The following is a 23,489-nucleotide window of genomic DNA, read 5'->3' on the forward strand; positions in this document are numbered from 1 at the left end:
AAATTGGAAAATATTTGTGCATCATGGTAGTCAGTACATAGTTGAGTTGGTAAAGTTTTATCATGTTTTTGAAAAAATCAAATCTTATGCTCACCAAAGCTGTATTTAATGAAAAATGCAGTAAAACAAAATTTTAACTATTTTCTATTCTTGTGATGTCAAAGCTGTATTTTCTGCATCAATTTATTGTGTCCTTCCTGAATAAAATGATTAATTTATTTAAAAAAAAATAAATAAATATTGACCTCAAACTTTTGATACGTGGTGTACGTTGTATTGCCTATTAACTTATGCTGATTTTTGTTTTTAATTGTTTGTTTTACACTTTGTAGTGAAATATTTAATATTCACCAGGTTATTAGAGAGGCTGTTAAGTATCAGACAGTTGCAAGTGTTCTGATATGGTTGTCTGGTACCTGTTTTAGCTGCTGCCGCCATCTCTCAGGTCCTACGATCTGTCTGTGGAAGACTAAAGGAGCCGAGTCCAAACTAAACACAGCCGGTTCTGACCCGCTCTTCACAAATGGCTGTAGATCAGAGTTTAGCTACAAAACACACACATATATCCATGAATGCTATGAAATAAGATTTCAACACAGAGAAAATAGGAGAATGTAACTCGAGCAGACAGCAGAAAAACAGTTTGTGACTGCGTGTGCACACCTTGTGTCCTAGAGCGAGGTGTTTTCCATACTGAAAAGCCAAATTCTGAGCCTCGGTACCATGTCTGGCCAGCTTCATCGCTGCTTGACAACTCTTGGCAAGCAAAGCACCATGGGACAGGAATGTCTGGTCTTCCCAGGATGCAACTGTTAGAGTGCCCTCCTTGAAAATACAGAAAAGCTACATTAAATAAGCATTAATGTGTTATAAATACTGGGATGTACACTATCAGTCAAAAGTTTTTGAACAGTAAGATTTTAAATGTTTTTTCTGCTCACTTCTGCTCATCAAGCCTGCATTCATTTGAAAGTACAGCAAAAAAAAAAAAAACGTTAAAATTTTAAATATATTTACTATTTAAAATAACTGTTTTCTATTTGACTATATTTTAAAATGTAATTTATTCCTGTGATAGCATTACTTCAGTCACATGATCCTTCAGAAATCATTCTAATATTCTGATTTGCTGCTCAAATAGGATAATATTTCAAAATTGTGTGTGTGTTTTTTTTTTTTTGCTGTACTTTGGATCAAATAAATGCAGGTGCAGAAGAGACTTCTTTAATAACCATTATAAATCTCACTGTTCAAAAACTTTTAACTGGTAGTGTACAAAACTTTGGGGTCAATAATATATTCCAGTAATATATTCCAAATAAATTATTTTGTTTCCACAAAAATCTTAAGCAGTACAGCTGTTTTCAACATTGATAATAATAAGAGATGTTTTCTGAGCAATGAATATTCAGCTTTTCAAATAAATTACATCATAAAATATATTAAACTAGAAAACTGTAAAAATTAAAATTGTAATATTTCACAATATTACTGGTTTTATTTTTGTATCACATAATTGTGGTCTTGGTCAATGGGCTACTTTGACACCGTTGCCACAGGTTGTTTTTTATGTCCATGGTTTAAAGGGATCCCACTAACGTTATATTTAGCTTCTAGAAAGCAAATTTTACAGGGGAACCATGCCAAAAAACATGCATTTCGTCCCCCTTGAACACAACTGGGTTAATTTTGGGATAGTTCTGAGTAGTAATTGGGTGGGTTTTGTTGTCCAAACCTGGCAACCCTGGTCTTGGTGAGCATAAGAGACTACTCTCAAAACCAACCTCAATTTTTTTAATAGTATTGCTTATCGAAATGATTTGGCGAGCTAAAATAGATCATAAAACATACCTCAAAACCACAGAAAACTTGAATCAGAAAACACTTAATTTAATTCCCAAGCAAGCAGAATGTTGCTGGAAACTTTAAGGATGCCACTTTAAACAAACCAAGCAAATTAAAAAAAAAAATGGTGGTATGGCAGTGGCGGGTTGGTGTAACTGGAGGAGGGAAGGTGATGCAAACGTCTGCTCGGAAACGTCTCCTCTAAAAAGGGTAAAAGAAACTTGAATCTTTCTCTCTCTCCCTTGTTGCGTTTCTCTCACATAAACACGGCCTTCTCCATCACTTTTCCTCTTTGTCGCCTCACACAGGAAACTTTGTCATTCATTATTTACTGTGAGCGGTTTGCAGATGTTTTAAGTCAGGCTGTGTTTGGAGATGTTTTGCTTGTCCAGTCTTAGCTCTGTTTTGAAAGCTCTGAATATGAAACATTAAACACTAAAAAGATTCCTCGGGTACTCAGTTTTAATTAATTTATGAGGAAAATAAAGCTTAATCTTAGCAATGACACGTTACATCTCATAGATGGCACATGCTTATTAAAACAATAAACTAGAGAGGTTGTGCCTTACAGTAATTCACATAGGGCATTGAGTGGTTGCTTTTATAAAACAGGTGACACAAAGGGAATATAATAAAAGAATGTTTCATAAACAGACAATTTGCTGTACTGTAATGTTTTTGAAGGAAGTCTCTTATGCTCATTAAGGCTGCATTTATTTGAATACAAATATAGTAAAAACAGTAATATTGTGAAATATTATAACAACTTTTCTCTAACTTTTCTAAGTTATTCCTGCGATGACAAAGCTGAATTTTTAGCAGTGTTTGCTCCAGTCTTCAGTGTTACATGACCCTTCAGAAATTGTAATATGCTGGTATTGTGCTCAAGAAACTTTATAGTTCAATCAAAAACACAGTCGTGCTTCTTATTAATTTTGGGAAAATCATGATATGTTTTTTAGATTTTTCTTTACTGCCAATTTTGATCTCTACACTGTAAAAAAAAATAAAATAAAATTTGTTGAGTCAACTTAAAATAATTTGTTACCTTGCTGCCTTAACATTCAAAGTTGACTAAACTTTTGAGTTGACTGAACTTAAAATTTTAAGTTGTACTGAGTGACTAAAAAATTGGTTTGTTAAACATAAAAGCTGTGTTTGTTACCTGGTTGCCTTAAAATTATAAGTTGAATCAACTCAAATATCTAAGTTGTCACTTAGTAAAACTTAACATTTCAGGTTGACTAAACTTTTGAGTTGACTGAATTATTTTAAGCCGAATAAAAGTTTTGAATTAAACAATTTAAAAAAATCATAATGACCTATAATGTTTGAACTGTGCATAATACTATTTCCTGGTGAAGTGAAATACCAACCAAAAAATATTTGTAAAGACATCAGTTTATCATCACTGAAAGACATGAAGGTACAATTTGACTGTAGAAATAGTAGTTTGCTCAGCTGTCATTGCAAATTTCAGCTATTTTTTTTTATTGTCAATATATGTGATAAGTGCAATGGGCTGAACGTCATACCTCTGCAGAACTGGAGCTCTCGTGATAGATTCCTTGCACCACATCTCCGATTGCGCTGGAGATCAGCTCAACCACCTAGAACAAACATAACATTATAACACTTCGGCTAACAAAATATTTTCCACATAAATGAAGACTCTCAGAATAAGAGTGTTGATAACAGATCAGCCCCATCTGTTCTGAAATTAGTATTTATTAGGACATGAGCTGTTTGGGAATATGGGAAGACTTTTTTCCAGTCCACTCAGTCTAAAAGAGCATCTGAGGGACAGATAGAATAACCAGGGCTTCAGTTATTAAACAGATGGCCAGTCAAAACAGCGCAATGTCCAGAGGATACAGACCTTAATGAGGACTCTGACATCTGCACAAGCTTATTGATTCAGTTCTCTATTTAATACACACAACCACAGAACTCTACTCACAGCACAAAAAAATACTCAACTAAAGTACAGAAAATCATCTGATAGTTGAGTGTTGATTATACTGTTCTCTTGAACTACAAATATGTACATGCCAAATACACACATCTGTGGAACACAAAACAAGCAATTTTTAAGACCTATACTGGCTCTATTCAACTACAATAATGGCCTACAGTGAACACCATCATGTAATAAGAATAAAGAATAAGAAAACCAATCCTAAACAATCTTAACATAATTTTTTCATAGAATAAGTGCTGCGCGATATACAGCTTAAAACGGTAAACCGGTTTGAATTGCGCAAACAGTATGAATTCAAGCGGCAATTCAAGTGCTTAAACAACATACACAGAGTCATTAATTGAGAGGAGATCCCTGTAAACTGCATATACTTCTGACTAATGGTTGGAAAACTTTTAGAACTATTAATAACACACAATTAATTCTTTAACTGGGCGAATGAACCAACTGTAAATGGCTGTTAACAGAAGCCAGCAACGCTGAAGACGCAAAGAGAAAATACTGTAGCAGGCAGATCATGCTCACTGTTCACGAAACATAGGAAGAAAATTCTAAATACTGAATAGTGAGGGATTTATGTATCTCTGAGGGGAAATGACTGTCTTCAGAAAAGTTGTATGTATTTAATGTAATTTAGTATTTAAAAGCGCAGCTGCTTTGTTCACAGCGGTGAGCAAGGAAACACTGTATTGCTGCTGTTCCATAAGCGCTACCTGCTGTCAGAGAGTGAATCTGCGTCTTATTCAGCCCATCTGCTGTTTTATGTAGCATATCAGACCATTCTCATTTTGCTGTGCATTTTGAAATTATACAATCAATATTTTAAAAAACAAAATACATTTACTTATTTATACACTACCAGTCAAAAGTTTTTGAACAGCAAGATTTTTAATGTTTTTTTTTGAAGAAGTCTCTTCTGCTCACCAAGCCAGCATTTATTTGATCCAAAATACAGTAAAAACAGAAAAATTGTAGAATATATTTACTGTTTAAAATAACTGTTCTCTATTTGAATATATTTTACAATGTAATTTCAGAAATCATTCCAATATTCTAATTTGCTAAGATATATATATATTTTTCAGTATGTTTCTTTGATGAATAGAGAGTTCAGAAAAACAGAATTTATCTGAAATTGAAATCTTCTGTAACATTATAAATGTCTTTATCATTACATTTGATCAATTTAAAGCACCCTTGCAAAAACTATTAATTTCTATAATTCCCCCAAAAGCTTTACTTCAGATAAATGCTGATCGTTGGATTTTTCTATTCATCAAAGAATCCTTAAAATTGTAGTCAACTGTTTTAAATATTGACAGTAATAATAATAATAATAATAATAATAATAATAATAATACATGTTTCTTGAACAGCAAATCATCATATTAGAATGATTTCTGAAGGATTATGTAATGATGGGAGGACTGGAGTAATGATGCTGAAATTTTAGCTTTGATCACAGGAATAAATTACATTCTAAAATCTATTCAAATAGAAAACAGTTATTTTAAGTAGTACAAATATTTTGCAATATTACTGCTTTTGTTGTATTTTCGATCAAACAAAAGCAGGCTTGGTGAGCAGAAGAGACTTCTTTAAAAAAATATTACAAATCTTACTGTTCAAAAACTTTTGACCGGTAATGTATAACAAATAATAATAAAAAATATATTAAAAAAAGAATGAACTCATGCTATTTTATTTTATTTCATTTTGTAAAAACATGCACCTAGTTCACCTTAAAGCATTCATGGAAGTTTTATGAGAGAAGTAGCAATCGAAATGAATCATTCTTTTGATTCATATCTTTTAAATTAATCAGCTAAGTTTGTTTAAGAATTAGACTGGTCCAGACAGGTTAACAGCTGACTAAATTGGAAGATTATTAGTGAACAACAACATAAATTTTACTTAAGCAATTAAAAAGTCATTATGAAATACTTATGTGATAGTGTTTTTACATCTTTTAAAGCTTAAAACATCATTCCTCATTCCTTAATATAATTAAAAAGAGCCAGTACAATACATCAGAATGACTTCTTTTGTTTCCCGTACAGGTTTGGAACTACATAATGATGAATAAATAATGTCTGAATTTTCATTTTTGGGTGATTAATTGCTGCAAAGTGCTTTTGATTGTGTAGTAACTATAGCTCTCCTGAGGGGGGCGCTACCCCGTTACATCTACTCCACAACAGTCAGCTGGACTAAGTCTGTGACAGCTTCTTCTTTCATTCAATCACATGCTTTCCTATCCCTTCCATCCATCGCCCTAGGCTACATTCTCCACCTCTTTTTCACCCTTCGCCGTTCTTTTTCCTCTTTTCCCGAAAGGCCTGCCTGTTGAATCACAAGACCACAGGCCGAATCTCCAGGGAACTAGAATAGCAGAGGCCTTCCATCCAGACACTCAGCTATTCCTCATATTTAATATTATGTTACTTCTCTCCGTTCCCCAAACTTTCTCTCTCGAACTTTGTTTTTCTCACTCTTTCCTTCTCTCTTTTTCTCTCTGCCCTCTGAGTAACCAGATCTTTGAGGAAACAGTGAGGAACTTGACTCCTCTACCCAGAGCCCAGAGAAGACAGAGAGCCCCTATAGCGCAGCCAGATGTGCGGCTTCACACACTCCACACGGAGAAATTAAAGCGTGCACGTGTGAGTGTGTGTGAGAGAATGCATGTGTTTGTGTACGTCTGTGTCTTTCGTGTGAGCGTGTGTGTATGTGTGTGTGTCAAGTGGGGGGGCTTTTTTTGGAAAGTATCAGATAAGCTGCCCTCCCTCCGTCTCGTCTCATTCCCAAATCCAGCCGGAGTCGTGTTTCGCCGACAGGTCTGTGAGGAGAAGAAAGAGGAGACAGCCGCTCACGGATCCCTTTACCGTTTATACTAGTGTTGAGCCAGAATCCCACTCTCTCTCACTCACACACACACACACATGCACACACACACACAGTCTACTAAGTCAGGATCCCACTCAAGGCCGCGATACATAATACAGATCAATCAGGGGGAAAAAGCGCTTTGCTGCGGAGGGGGAACGTCTGATTTCCACCGCTAATGCTCTCACGCTAACTGAACCGCTAATGCAAGGGGGCCTCGCCCTCATTTACATAGACAGCAGCTTTAAGAGGGAGATGCATTTGGACCGTTCTGGCTGGGTGAATGTCAGTTACATCAAGGGACTATTAGAAAACTGAACGCTTTTTTATTGTTTAATCACTTTTGCTCTAATTGTAAATACATCTATGTTTGACTTGCAGCTAAAGAGTCTGATCTCTGATTGGCTACACATCCTATCAGTCAGTCACTACTTCAGCGGGTCAGAACAGAGCGTGTGTGGCTTTAATCACGGTTCGCTGCACAACAGGTTCAGTTTCACACAAAAAAGGATTTCCTCACACTCTCTTCAGTATGCGTGTGTGTTCACTAAAAACGAGGGCTCAAAATGACCTTCCGTCCATAGCTGCTAATGGCAACTAAGAGAATTTATCAAGCATATACACTACCAGTCAAAAGTTTTTGAACAGTAAGATTTTTAATGTTTTTTAAAATCTCTTCTGTTCACCAAGCCTCAATTTATTTGATCCAAAGTACAGCAAAAATGTAATATTTTGAAACATTTTTACCATTTAAAAAAACTGTTTTCTATTTTAATATATTTTAAAATTTCATTTATTCTTGTGTTTTCAAAGGTGAATTTTTAGCATAATTACTCCAGTCACACGATCCTTCAAAAATCATTCTACTATTCTGATTTGCTGCTCCAAAAATATTTATTATTATGTTGAAAACAGCTGAGTAGAATTTTTTCAGCATTTATCTGAAAATTGAAATCTTTTATAACATTATAAATGCATCCTTGCTAAATAAAAGTATTAATTTCTATCATTTATTTCCTCCCCCCAAAAAAATGATACTGACTCCAAGCTTTTGAATGGTGTAGTGTATAATGTTACAAAAGCTTTTTATTTCAGATAAATGCTGATCTTTGGATCTTTCTATTCAAAGAATCCTGAAAAAAAATGTACTCAACTGTTTCAAGCATTGATATAAAAATAATAAAATGTTTTTTAAACCGCAAATCAGCATATTAGAATGATTTCTGAAGGATCATGTGACACTGAAGACTGGAGAAACGATGCCGAAAATGTAGCTTTGATCACAGGAATAAATTACATTTTAAAATATATTAAAATAGAAAACAGTTCATTTAAATAGTAAAATAATTCCTGAATTTATAGTTTTTGTTGTACTTTGGATAAAATAAATGCAGGCTTGGTGAGCAGAAAAGATTTCTTTAAAAAACATTAAAAATCTTACTGTTCAAAAACTTTTGACAGGTAGTGTATATTTCTAAATAACAATGAAACTACATTATTATTTCTTTTTAATTAAAAGTATAGAATTATTAGTTAATATTCATGGTAATGGATACACACTACTGTGTGAAAGTGTGGGGTGGTCAGATTTTTATTTGACCAAATACAATAAAAACAGTAATATTATGAATGTAAATACAATTTAAAATAAATGCTTTCTATTTTAATATATTTTAAAATAAAATTTCACCTGACTTCAGTGTCACATGATCATTTAGAAATCATTCTAATATTCTGATTTGCTGCTCAAGAAACATTTCTTATTATTATCAATGTTGACAGCTGCGCTGTCTAATATTTTTGTGGAAACTCATGTTTTTTCAGTCTTTGATGAATAGAATGTTCAAAAGAACAGCATTTATTGAAACAGAAATATTTTGTTACATTATAAATGCCTTTACTGTCTTTTTTAGCAATTCAGTGGTTTAATTTCTGAACAAACTTTTGAACCGTAGTGAACGTGTTGATCTGTCTGTAAAAAAAAAGTTCAAACCATCATTACAGTGTCAATTTGTGTCAAAACTATATCCTAATGTGATAATCAAATTAGAGATTTAGACAGAACAAGACAAAAAAAAGGTAAAGTTTTCAAAATAAATACATAAAACTTTCCTTAAATCCTTAAACTAGAGTTCGTTTGAACATCCATGCATGTTGGATTTATGGACACTTTCCATGCATCCAACACTAAACAGGTGTGAGATTTCCACTTTCGTCCAGCAGGAGGTGCTATAGAACATGCTAATGCATACTCCTAACCCCACTGTATTACACCACACCATCTACCTAAAGACAGCCTTACTAAACACACAGCCAAAATCAGGTGTGAGTCCTAACTGTAAGATGTCTGGCTGTCTGAACGCTGAGCTCCTCTTGAGAAAAAACACAGAATCTGTTCTTTATATTAGTCGCCACAATCTGCTGATCATCTAAATCCCCTGCAGTCATTTCCATGTCCGCTCATGCACACATTAAGTGAGCTCAAGTGTGCGTGCGTGTGTCTGAGGCTATGCAGAAGGGAAAAGAGTTTGTTTTCCTCCATGGGGAGAGCTGCATTCTAGAGCCTCACTTGGTGACAGATCCTGTCAGCGTACTCCCGCTTAGTGCATCTGAGTGTGTCTGTGTGTGTTACACAGAAACAGAGAGATGAAATGTTAGGGTTTCTAGTGCAAATCCCTTTTCACTTAGTCTGTTAAGATTATGATATGACAAGCAATTTCCTCTAAAACCATGAATCCCAGCTAGTGGCGCGCAGTGTCCTGAAATGGGAAGGCAAAATGTTCAAATTTATTTATTTTTTTAATTAAATGTAAATTCATATCCCAGTTACATTTACACTTACACTGCCAGAATAAAAATCTATACTGTATTTTTAGATTAACAGTGCAATGTTAATTAATAGGCGGTTCTACAGGTGCATCTCAATAAATTAGAATGTTGTGGAAAAGTTTTTTATTTCAGTTATTCAACTTAAATTGTGAAACTCGTGCAGTAAATAAATTCAGCGCACACAGGCTGAAGTAGTTTAAGTCTTTGGTTCTTTTAATTGTGATGATTTTGGTTCACATTTAACAAAAAAACACCAATTCTCAACAAATTAAAATATGGTCACATGCCAATCAGCTTATCAACTCAAAACACCTGTGAAGGTTTCCTGAGCCTTCAAAATGGTCTCTCGGTTTGGTTCACTAGGCTACACAATCATGGGGAAGACTGCTGATCTGACAGCTGTCCAGAAGACAATCACTGACACCCTTCACAAGGAGGATAAGCCACAAACATTCATTGCCACAGAAGCTGATTGCTCACAGAGTGCTGTATCCAAGCATGTTAACGGAAAGTTGAGTGGAAGAAAAAAGTGTGGAAGAAAAAGATGCACAACCAACTGAGAGAACCGCAGCCTTGAGAGGCTTGTCAAGCAAAATTGATTCAAGAATTTGGGTGAACTTCACAAAGAATGGACTGAGGCTGGGGTCAAGGCATCAAGAGCCACCACACACAGACGTGTCAAGGAATTTGGCTACAATTGTCATATTCCTCTTGTTATGCCACTCCTGAACCACAGACAACGTCAGAGGCGTCTTACCTGAGCTAAGGAGAAGAAGAAATGGACTGTTACCCAGTGGTCCAAAGTCCTCTTTTCAGATGAGAGCAAGTTTTGTATTTCATTTGGAAACCAAGGTCCTAGAGTCTGGTGGAAGGGTGGAGAAGCTCATAGCCCAAGTTGCTTGAAGTCCAGTGTTAAGTTTCCACAGTCTATAATGATTTGGGATGCAATGTCAACTGCTGGTCACTGCACCCGTTTACCAAGAAATTTTAGAGCACTTCATGCTTCCTTCTGCTGACCAGCTTTTTAAAGATGCTGATTTCATTTTCCAGCAGGATTTGGCACCTGCCCACACTGCCAAAAGCACCAAAAATTGGTTAAATGACCATTGTGTTGGTGTGCTTGACTGACAGCAAACTCACCAGACCTGAACCCCATAGAGAATCTATGGGTTATTGTCAAGGGGAAAATGAGAAACAAGAGACCAAAAAATGCAGATGAGCTGAAGGCCACTGTCAAAGAACCCTGGGCTTCCATACCACCTCAGCAGGGCCACAGACTGATCTCCTCCATGCCACGCCGAATTGAGGCAGTAATTAAAGCAAAAGGAGCCCCTACCAAGTATTGAGTACATATACAGTAAATGTATGAAGTATTCTATGAAGTATTATGAAGTATTCTAATTTGTTGAGATTGTTAAATGTGAGCCAACATCATCACAATTAAAAGAACCAAAGACTTAAATTAATTCAGTCTGTGTGCACTGAATTTATTTAATACACGAGTTTCATGATTTGAGTTGAATTACTGAAACAAATCAACTTTTCCACGACATTCTAATTTATTGAGATGCACCTGCATATATCAAAACAAAGTAGTACTGTTGGCTTACTGGGAACATTTTTTCTTCGTGGAAGCTTTGCGTTTGGTTGGCTAATAAAATATTAAAACTAAATTCAGTATAATAATGAGTACAATTATTTAATTAATTACGTCATCTTGGTATCGCGGACTTGCTCTCTCACTATACAAATGCAGCTGCTGTCAGTTTGCGACGATTGTTTTGTACACTGAAATGGATTATAAGGTAACTAACACACTGGTAAGATGTTGAAACATTTTCATCTAAAATCATTATCTTTTATCGCCATAATTATTTATGTGGTGAAATGTTGTGGTATGATCGCACCGACTCCCTTAAAACTCAGTGGACTCAGGGGGGGCAAAAGAGACACAGACTCACGCTGTTACCTCCTGGTGTCGCTGTTGGACAGTTTTGTTTTAGAAAAACATCTGATTAACACATCTTGTCATATTTTGTAATATTTGCGTTGTTTTATTTTTTATAAACAGCATGTTTCAATTCAGTAGCCTATAAAGGTTTCATTTCAAGTCCAGACTAAATAGCATGCAGTCTGAAAAGGAACCTATGAATTAAAAGTAAATTCAATAAGACTCTAGGAGTGCGTAACACAAAATATTTCCTGATGTATTCTACCATCACTTTATATCTGTAGTGGCCATTCATAACGCTGTGAGATATTTAAAAAGATGCTCTAGTGAGATGCTGTAACCCTGAGCGGAGCGAGGCAGTGGGGCTGCTGGCCGCATGCAGTTAGACGGTGCTTTGACTGCGACTCTAATTAGAGCTGGAGGAGAACACTGACACTTAATGAGGGGTGTAGGAGACATATGCTCACACACTCGCGCACACACACACATAAAGGAGCGCAAGAGAATGAGGGAGAATGCAAGTGTATGGAAATTAGCAAGAGCACACACGGCGTACAGCGTGGAGAACAAAGTCTTTGAGAAGGAAGTCAGAAGCCGAATGATTTTCTTCAGTGTTTTGCATAAAAACACAAATGTGATGGAAAAAAAGTGGCTTACACCTCTAGCATGAAGAGATGTGTTTGTTTATTTAGCTATGTTTTTGGTACAAAAATACCAGAAGTAAGCTAAATCTGACAAAACCTCTATTTGGGGATTACTGGAATGTTTTCAGTTGCATACATTACTCATAATAATGCATTTTTTAATCCTGAAAATGCATAAATAAATAAATAACGCTATAAATTAAGTAAACCTTCCGGACAGTGCATATTTATAATTTTTTTATATTTTTAAAAACAATTGAAACATATGTCCTCATTTTCACCACAGCTGAAAAATCTGTGACGGTAAGAATTTATGATGTTGTTGAAAGAAAAATTGCTCATTTATGCTCTGTAAGGTTGCATTTACACTACCAGTCAAAAGTTTTTAAACAGTACGATTTTTTATGTTTTTTAAAGACATTTTCTCTCCTGCTCACCAAGCCTGCGTTTATTTGATCCAAAATACAGCAAAAACAGTAATATTGTGAAATATTTTTCCTATTTAAAACAAATGTTTCTCTTTGAATATATTTTAAAATGTAATTTATTCCTGTGATCAAAGCTCAATTTTCAGCATCATTACTCCAGTCTTCAGTGTCACATGATCCTTCAGAAATTCTAATATGCCGATTTGTTGTTGAAGAAACATTTTCATTATTATTATTATTATCATCAATATTTAAAACAGCTGAGTACAGTTTTTCAGGATTCTCTGAAGAATAGAAAGATCCAAAGATCAGCATTTATTTGAAATATAAAGCTTTGTAACATTATACATTATACCACTCAAAAGCTTGGAGTCAGAATTTTTTTTGGTGGGGGGAAAGAAATTATAGAAATTAATACTTTTATTTAGCTAGGATGCTTTACATTGATCAAAAGTGATGATAAAGACATTTATAATGTTACAAAAGATTTATATTTCAGATAAATGCTGTTCTTCTAAATATTCTATTCAAAGAAACCTGAAAAAATTCTACTTACTTGTTTTCAGCATAATAATAATAATAATAATAATAATAATAATAATATTTTTGAGCAGCAAATCAGAATATTAGAATGATTTCTGAAGGATCATGTGACTAGAGTAATGATGCTAAAAATTCAGCTATGAAATCACAGGAATAAATTGCATTTTAAAATATATATTTAAATACCGCTTTTTAAAAACCATTAAAAATCTTACTGTTCAAAAACTTTTGACTGGTAGTGTATTTGATCAGATATACAGTAACTATTCTTAAATATTATTATAATTTAGAATAAATGTTTTCGATTTAAAATAACTGTTTTAATATATTTTATTTTATTTCTTTAACAGCAAAGCTGAATTTCCTGTCACATGATCCTTCAGAAATCATTCTAATATGCAGATTTGGTGCTCAAGAAACATTTCTTATTATCATCTATGTAGAAAACTGATGTTCTGCTTAATCTTCTTTTTTTTTTCAGAAACCTTGACACATTTTGTTTGTTGATGAATTGAAAGTTCAAAAGCACAGCATTTATTTAAAATAGAGATTTTTTTGTAACATTATAAATCCTGCTAAATAAAGGTATTAATTTCCTTTAAGAAAAAACATTACTGCTTCCAAACCTTTGAATGGTAGTGTGGTAGCTAAGGAAATGTCTATTGATTATTATTTGCGCAAAATTTTACAACAGCTAACTCAGAGCAGGGTTTCTTTAATTACTGAGCATGGAACAAGCAAAGAGCAGGAAATGGAAAAACCTGGAGACTTTTTTACAGAGCTCATTTAATACCTTAGTGTCGTTGAGCTGGGCCAGTCCCGTGCAGGCGTTCGCCAACAGGAAATCACCACTCAAAACAGCCATCTTGTTCCCAAACTGCATGTCTTTGAGGGGGCCGTCCGAATTTGTCAACTCCTTCAGATTAACAATGCCACGATGCACCAGGAAGGCCGTGTGAATCAGCTCTGTGATCTCAGCCAAGTTCCTCTGACTGACAAAGAGAAAGAGAGAATATTGGGAATTAGATCTATAAACAGTCCCAGATGCTATAGCACTCTTTATACGGAAAGGGAGTGATTTTAGCCCAAACCTTCTTCTGCAGAACAAATAAACCAGAGAGAGTGTCAAGTGTCCTGGTGACCATAATGCACTTCACAAAATACCAACTGCCACTGATTATCAGACGAGCCCGATTATCACAACGCCATCACACAGACGTTATAATCAAATGTTGATTTGCCGGGTTCAGGACCATAATCAGCTTGGACCATTGAGGTCTCAGCGATAACCACCTTCCAGACACAAGAGAGAAACGTTAGCGCTGATGACCACTTACCCCTCCTTCAGAGCGAGAGACACGGAAAGAAAAGAGGGTGAGAGAATGAAGAAAAAGAGTCGTTGATGAAGGGATTCTCTTCAGTTTGGCGATGTGAGAGAATCGCTGTGGCCGTTTCTGCTCACACACACACACGTGCTAGTCAATGCTTGGGTAATTACAAAGCAGTGCAATAATTCTTGTTGTCATTAAATGCTGTTCTTTAATGGACCATCTCCTGGGCTCAATCATCCCTATTGTGCAGAGCTCTCTTGTCCACGCAGCCACCGATCCCGGTCAGTTTCACTTCAGCTGACACGGGCATGCTGGTAGAGTAAAAACACATCTGAGATGTTGATGTGGCTTATAATGGATGAGGATTACTGGGAAAACTCAAACATACTTTAAAGAAGTGTAATTGTATGCATCTATCATCTCAGGTCAAGAGTTGTAGCGTTCGACTTGTCTTTTTAATCTTGGCAAATATGAAACGTCCACTTTTTGCTCAGAAATGCATCTGATTAGCGAATCATATTTTTTGTTGACTATAAATGCAAGTCAAAAGTTGTCTTCTAGAAGTGCTTAAGTAGCATGGGTATATTTGTAGCTTTTTTTTATGCCAAAAATCATTAGGATATTAAGTAAAGATCATGTTCCATGAAGATATTTTGTACATTTCCTACTGTAAATATAACAAAACTTAATTTTTGATTAGTAATATGCATTGCTAAGAACTTCATTTGGACAACTTTAAAGGCGAGTTTCTCAATATTTTAATTTTTGTGCACCCTCAGAATCCAGATATTCAAATAGTCGCATCTCGGTCAAATGTTGTCCTGTCATAACAAACCATACTTCAATGAAAAGCTTATTTATTCAGCTTTCAGATTATATTTAAATCTCCCCTTATGACTGCTTTTGTGGTTCAGGGTCACATTTGTGATTACTGAGGATGAACAGACACAGATCTGTTCTTCAAAAGATGTTGTGAACAGCCCAAATCATATTAAATGTGACATTTTTAATTTAAATAAAAAATGATTACACTGAAAAATAAATAATTAAAAAAAATAGTTTGAACTGCCCTAAAATGCTTTAAATGAAATCATGAAACGTACACAATTATCAGCAATTTTTAAGGGTCTATGAAACAGAGTGGTTTTATTTTTTACAAAGTTCTGTGCTTTTTTCTGTGATTCCATTTGCATGGTTTATTAAACTTTAGTAATCAAAAGCATGTCTATTTATTTATTTTCAGAAATACTGTGTTGTGTATTTACAATTTTATGGTAAATATATTCTGAAAAATAATTTCTGGTAGAAATTCCTTTAAAAAAAATCATGTTTTAATAATTGTATTAGTAGCAGTAATAGTACTATCATTACATTAAGTGATTCTGTCACAGTTTTTTCAAGTTAAACCAAACTTTTATTTTGACGGGCTCCTATGACGACCTATAAATTTTGGTTTGTATGTGATATGACGATAACTTTTAGTAAACAAAAATCGCTCGTCTGCACCATTCATTCATACAGAGACACACAAAACGTGCAGGATTCACATTTAAATATTATTTTGCAGCTTAATAGTCACAGACTCTAGTCCATACTGCATTTTGTATTGTGTACTGGCCTACTTTTAATTTATTTGTCCAAAATTTGGCAAATTCGGTGATATTCTGCGATATTGTGAACAGCCCAAATCATATTAATGTGACATTTTAATTCAAATTAAAAAAGGACTGCATTTAAAAATAAAGAATTAAAAAATACAGTGTAAACTGCCCTAAAATGCTTAAAATGTGACATTTGTTATTTAAAATGTAAAAATAAACTTACACTAAAAAACAATGAAACAAGAATAAAAATAAAGAATTTAAAATACAATTAACAGCGCAAAATGCATTAAATGTGACATTTTAATTCAGCTTTGTATAATAATGCAACAAATTTTAAAAGCAAAAATGAAATTTAATTAAAAAGTACGAAGAAATCCTAAAAAATACAGTCTGATATAACGTAGGTCATATCATTCATAATCATTGGCATGCTTCAATTTCATTAGTGTGAAAGACAATGAGTCCACAGAATGCCAATAATACAATTTCGGCCCTTTTCCGCCTCCTTGCCCTTGTTCTTAATTGATGTGTAATTTCACGGCAGCCTCCAAAGAATATCGGGTTCATAATAATTGCCTCCATTTATTTAATTCTTATTAACATGCCTAGTTTGACTATTTTAATGCCATATTTAAAAGTTCATGTCAGTCCCATAAAAAATAAAAAATTGTGCAACACTCAGCTGCAGCCAAGGTGTGCGTCTGTCCTTCTCAACACCTTGCGGCTGCCAGTATTGAGTTGCTGATTTGACCACTCATTAGTAATAGTGATGATATTTATAACTAGCATTTTGAATGAACAGTTTTCTATTCTGAAATGATTTTTTATAGGCTTTGTCTCCTTCATCCTTGGACCGACTGCAGTGTTTTGGCTGTGTGCAGACAGACGGAGTTGAATCGAAATCTAATTTTCCCCCAAATCTGCAGCTATGCCGTCTACGGTTTTTTTGAAGTCAGTGGGAGGGGCAGCACAGGGAGTATAAATAGCCTCAGAACTCAGTTGCATAGCAACCGATGCCATGGCGCAGAGGGGTTCCGCCCCCTGACACGCCCCCTTTCTCTGTCTGCTCCATTTTCTCTGCCAATTTAACCCTGAAGTGCAGTGGAGCGTGTGCCTGCAAGCTCACAGCAGATCACCTTAGAGGTCAAGATGTCAGTTGACCAAAAGCATCACTAAACCTGTCACACAGCATCTCAGCCACATGATGTTTTAATGAAAGATCAGAGATGGTTTTGCTTCTAAACTCGTTATGACGGGAGTTCAACTCTTAACACAAGACACACACACACACAAAACTGAATAGAACTGCCAGCACTAATAAGACCGTTTCTTCTGTTTGTTTGACTGCTCTATTCAGTATACAGTATGTCATATATATTAAAAATGAATATACAGCATTCAAAATGTTGGAGTTGGTATGATTTTAAAAAAAGTCTCTTATGATCACTAAGGCTGGATTTATTTGATCAAAAACACAATATGATAATAATTTAAATACATTTTTTTTTCTATTGAAATATATTTTCAAATTTAATTTATTCCTGTGACGGAAAAACTGAACTTTCAACAACCATTACGTCAGTCTTCAGTCCATATGTTTCAGTCTATGCTGAAAACATATGGAAACAGTGATTCATAGATGAAGATTTTCATTTAGGATTCTTTGATGAATAGAAAGTTCAAAAGAACTGAATTTATTTGAAATATTATGTTTTTGTAACTAAATGTCTTTACTGGCACTTTTGATCAATTTAATGCTCCTTTCCTGAATTAAATAATTAATATCTTTCAAAAAAAAAAAAAAACTGATCCCAAACTTTTGATTTCATTTTCAGTGAAACATCTGCACTCATCCAATTTGTCCATCAATTAAATTCTGTAATATGCGTAACAAAAAATGAAAAAGAAAATAAATACACCTTAATATCAAGTTGCGAAAAATCTGAATATTAAAAAACTATTTGTGAACAACAGCGATCCATCTCTTTTAGGGAAATTGGTGCAAAATGAAAAAAATTGCAATTATTCAGTCACACAGGGCTCATAGAGATACTGTAAAATGAAATTTCATGAACTTTTCAAGCATTGCTTTTTTGATTTTCAAGGACTTTAATCAGAGGTCTCATTCATCAAACAATGTCTTCTCTTTCAAATTCTAAAAAACGATAAATAGATAAAAAAAATTACTAATAAAACAAAATGGCAAAAATAAAGTGAAACAAAGTATTACTACTAAAGTATTATAAAGTATACTACACTTTTACTATTGTAAAACCATGGTTAATTTTCTTACTTTTCTTTGTTTTGTTTTAACTGTACTGTTTGATTGTTTGATGTTTTCTTCTGTTTAAGAAAAAAGTCTGGAAAAAAAAAATAAAAAATACACGAAACCGCTCAGAAGTCCCGAACCTAATCCAATTATTCACAAACCCGCTCCAAAGTTCCGATCTAAATAAAATAATTCGTAATCAATGATCTGAAATCCCAATCTTAATAATGATTTACGAATCATTGTTTCAGATCAGGACTTCAAATTGCGTATGCAAATCATTTGATTTGAATCATTCAATTCACGAAATGATTCACAAACCCGTTCAGATCTAAATCAAATGATTTGGGATACGTAATTTGAAGTCCTGATCTGACACAAATGATTTGCGATATGTGAGCTGATTGGAGCACTTCGAAACAGTGAATAATTTTGTGATGCATTGATTTAACTGATTCTGAGTTTCAAAAACTCAGTTTCACTGATCACTACGTGCTTTTTAAAATCATTGCAAGTGCCTTAACTTGCTAGTTTTACAACATTAACTGAAATAAGCTAAAAAAAAAAAAAAAAAAAGTATGATCAGGAATATTGCTATTTTCAAGGGTTTTCCAGGCCTTAAATTTCAGTCAAATTCAAGTACTTCAAGCACTTTAAGCACCTTGTACGAACCCTGGTCACATGATTTCAGGCACTTCTCTGAAGAAATTTTGTAGTTTTTCCATCGTGTATTCTTATCTACTCACTCTTAAGTGAGTGTATGCATTTTCCATGCACTTTTCAGAAATTTCATTTACATGTTGGTCTTTCCATTCAGCGAAATCCTAAAATTTGCATTAAAACATATGGATGGAAACCCAGCTATTGACTAAACAGGTAGTATTTGGCATATGGCACTAAAACCTTAAAAACAAAACAGGCTTCCAGGATGCCAAAATCTCTAAGATCTAAAACAAATTCAAAAGGACTTTAGGAGATAACCAAGCTAATATTTAGTGACGACAATGCTTATTTTCAGCTTTCGGACACGGCCGAAGTCTACTGAATGTCATACTCGTGTTTCCAACGTCCCTTAAAAGAACTGTCGAGCAATCATTCAAACAGACGTCTCTCTCAGCAAGATGCACTCGTGCATGTATGCGATCATACACACACCCCCAAACCATGAGCACTTCTGTCAGAAGTGAACACACACACTTACCATCCACCTCAAAGATACACACAAGCACACAATACTGTGTGTGTGAGAGAGAAAGTGACTTGAAGGGACATTTTACAAATGCTGCATGTCAAGGAGGAGGAGAGCAGCATAGCAATTCATCCATCACCACCATCAAACACACCTCTAACCAGGAACGAGAGAGCGAAAGGTGTCATCGAAGGAGGGAGGGAAGGGTGGGGGGAGTTGAAAGGAAAGAGAGATGACCGACAAAGAAAGAGAAAAATGCAGACAGGGAGGAAGGAAAAAAGCTCTATATGTTAGAAGGAGGTAACTACCACAGAAATGTTTATTCTTTACTCACCCTCATGTCGTTTCAAACTATATATGACTTTCCTTTTTCTGCTGAACACAAATTTTGATATTTTTGATCATAAAAGTTGTCCAGATAATATGTGCATCATATTTAAATTACTCTCCAGCAAACTGTTAACAGGATCACAGAGGTCAGTTCGGTCCAATAGAATTCACTGATTCACTGAAAAAAATAAGATTCAAAAGAATGTCTGATTCATGAATGAATCTTCTGTACTCTTCTCTTTTTACCCATTTATCATTAAATCAAACAGGTCAATGCAAAATTAAATGAATCCTTGTTACTTCTTCCTTAAATTTTGCTCTATTTGTTAGTGAGCTGAACAGTTTAGTCAGATTTTAAATGAATCATTCAGAATCATTCACTGTAAAGTAAAACAACTGATTCACTGAAAAGATCAAATTTAAAAGAACGTCTGATTCATGAACAAATAGTTGATACTTTCTCTTAATTTTTTGTCTGAATTTTTGTGAACGGTTCAGTGAGGTGAATTATTCATTTATAAACCAGATCAACTGATTCACTGAAAAGATTTGATTCAGAAGAATGTCTGATTCATGATTCATATTTGATTTCTGAACAAATCCTTGCTATTTCTCTCTAAATTCTGATCTATTTGTCAATGAGCTGAACAGTTTAGTCACATTGTAAATGAATAATTTAGAATCATACACTGTATACCAAATCAATTGATTCATTGAAAAGATCAGATTCAGAAGAATGTTTGATTCATAAATTAATCTTCATTACTTCTCTCTTCTCTACTGAGTTTTGTCTGTTTATCATGAAATTAAACAGTTAAATTCAAAAAGTAAATGAATCATTCAGAATCATTCACTGTGAACCAGATCAACTGATTCATTGAAAAGATCAGATTCAGAAGAATGTCCGATTCATGAATCAATCTTAACTACTTCTCTCGTACATTTTTGTCTATTTATCATTAAATTAAATAATTCAATCCAAAAGTAAATGAATCATTCAGAATTATTCACTGTGAACCAGATCGACTGATTCACTGAAATGATTTGATTTAGAAAAATTGTCATGGACAAATCCTTGCTACTTCTCTTTTAAATTTTGATCTATTTGTCTGTTGACTGTAAATGAATCATTCAGAATCATTCACTGTAAACCAAATCAACGATTCTCTCAGAAAATCAGATCCAGAAGAACATCTGATTAATGAACAAACAGTTGCTACATCTCTCTTAAATTTGTCTATTTATCAGAGCGCTGAAGAGTTCAGTCAGATTGTAAATGAATCATTCAGAATTATTAATTCATAAACCAGATCAAGTGATTCACGGAAAAGATTACATTCAGAAGAACGTCCGATGATTATTCTCTTCTTTGAAATATAGTGTGCAAGTCATATAGCCCACCAGTTATACTTTTTTTGGGGGGAATTTCTAAAGCTTCACAGCTTCAGCCCTAATCGATTTTTACTATACTGAAAAGAACAGCCAGGATATTTTTCACAAATTCACCTTTTGTAGAAGAAAAAGTCATACAGAAGTAAATAATGACGTTTGGTTAAACTATTCCTTTAAATTTGAGTAACTGTGTAATTGTGTGTGTGCGAGTGTGTATACTTCATCACTCACCACACCCTTTTTTAACACACACACCTCACACACCCACAAAGGGTCAGCCCTGAGTCTTATAATTCTCAGGGCAACTACATCACCATCTTGTTTCCATGACACCCACTTCCCAGCTGTGGAACTATGAGGTCACTTCCTGTTTAGAGGAAAACGTGGGGTTGTAGAAGCAAGAAAGCGAGGGGAAAAAACAGAGGAGTGTTGCGATGAGTGCCGGTCCCTCCTCACTTGCTTTGACACTCTCTTTCCCCGCTCGGCAAGAGAGAAAGAGTTCATTCAGACAGCTTGTGCGCACACACACACACACACACACATACACACACTCTGCCAAGTACAACAGCCGCTTCTGGTAACTCCCTGGCACTGCAGCCAAAGGACTCACACACACACACCGGCCTGTTTGGAGCAAGAGTCCTTCTGAGGTGCAGCAGTGGAAGTGGATGCACAAGTGTGTGTGTGAGAGTGTGTGCTGCGTGTGTCGATTCCCTGTCTTTAACTGGACATAATTTACTCTACACACTTTCATATCCTGTTTCCGATGATCTGTCTATTACACACACGCATGCAACACGGTTACCATAGATCTTGTTTTCCAATAAACCTTGTTCTCTCTGAATTCAATGCTACGTTTAAAAACAAATGTCATGCTGTTTTTTTTTTCTCTCTCACTTATGGAAAGAGAAAACGGCTACATTTCTAATTGGCCTCAGGCGAAATGTAAACCTCATCGTCTCCGAAATAAAATCTTCAGCAGCCTGTAGCTTTCAAGGTGTCCAAATGAAAAACTCCTCTAAACCTGATGCCCAAATACCAGCCAAGATTTTTTTTTTTGTTAATTTATATTAATCTCTCCACCTTTCCCACCTCTGAACACACATAAGCAAGCACTTATATGCTGACATCGAATACTTTTAGGAAGTTGACAAGTCCCGCGGTGTGATATGCTATACTCTTAAAACTGATATGCTATACTATATCTAAAACTACTGACAGCGGTCCGTAAAACAAAATAATTGGGGTTTTAAATATTAAAATGGCTATATTAAAACACAGCTACAACTTAAAAAAAAAAAAAAAAACACAACCAACACACTGCGGCAAACTTTATTTAAAGAGTTGATGACAACTTTAACAAACAGTGTCCGCTGTAATATAATACCTCGGTTTGTTTCATAGACTTCAAATGTTTCTCCACAGGGGAGTGGAGAAGGTAACGGTATTTTTTGATCGCTTTAACAATATTTTGCCAATTCTTTTGTAATTACTATGACTTTCCATGACCTTGAGAGACTGCATAGACATCCATATTTCAAAAAATGCATTTGTCACCAGACCAGACCATTTAAAAAAGAAGTCCACTTCCAAAACAAAGGTTCACATATAATTTACTCACCACCTTGTCATCCAAGATGTTCATGTCTTTCTTTGTTCAGCCGTAAAGTAATTATGTTTTTTGAAGAAAACATTTCAGCATTTTTCTCCATATAATGGGCTGATATGGTGCCAATTTTGAACTTCCAAAATGCAGTTTAAATGCGGCTTCAAACGATCCCAGCTCCCAGCTGGTTGTGTAAAACAACACCCTTTTTACCTTGCCAAAGTCAGCTCTGCAAAAATCATCTCATTCTGGTCGAGGCTGCTTTAAATGCAAATGAGCTCTGCTCGCCCCGCCCCTCTCTGTGGAGTGACGAGCCTGTTTACTTTAGCCTCATTTAGCTGCGTTTAGCCGCTAAACTTGCTAACTAGCACGTTATTAGGAAAGGTGATCGCAAAGATTCATAAAAAAACCCTTATACTCACTTCTGCTGTAAGTGAAGCTGGATCATGAATGATTCGCGCAAACATAGACGGATATATGTAGATCGGGAGGTGCATTCCCTTCACAAACAAACTTAATCTACTGCATCTTCAGGGCTCAGATGTCAGGAGTAAATGACGACCACTACGTTCATTATTTCATCCAGCAACACAACACCTCAATTGCTCAATCGGAGATATTCTTGTCTAACTTACATCCCTGCTCCGGCATCGAAACAAAGAGG

General features: G+C 34.9%; 1 protein-coding gene across 2 annotated transcripts in view; it reads right to left on the reverse strand.

Moving 5' to 3' along the window:
• Nucleotides 1-23,489, reverse strand: part of pdss2 (prenyl (decaprenyl) diphosphate synthase, subunit 2) — a 44,957-nt gene that overhangs the window by 5,273 nt on the left and 16,195 nt on the right. For both annotated transcript variants that reach the window (XM_051126829.1, XM_051126828.1), the window contains exons 3-6: nt 13,898-14,096; nt 3,381-3,455; nt 664-825; nt 417-545 (exon numbers count right to left, since the gene is read on the reverse strand). In XM_051126829.1, the coding sequence (XP_050982786.1) occupies nt 417-545; nt 664-825; nt 3,381-3,455; nt 13,898-14,096 (565 nt within the window). The remainder of the gene's footprint in view (nt 1-416; nt 546-663; nt 826-3,380; nt 3,456-13,897; nt 14,097-23,489) is intronic.

The sequence above is a fragment of the Labeo rohita genome, chromosome 13 (genome assembly GCF_022985175.1).
Source record: "Labeo rohita strain BAU-BD-2019 chromosome 13, IGBB_LRoh.1.0, whole genome shotgun sequence".
In the NCBI taxonomy this organism is placed as follows: domain Eukaryota; kingdom Metazoa; phylum Chordata; class Actinopteri; order Cypriniformes; family Cyprinidae; genus Labeo; species Labeo rohita.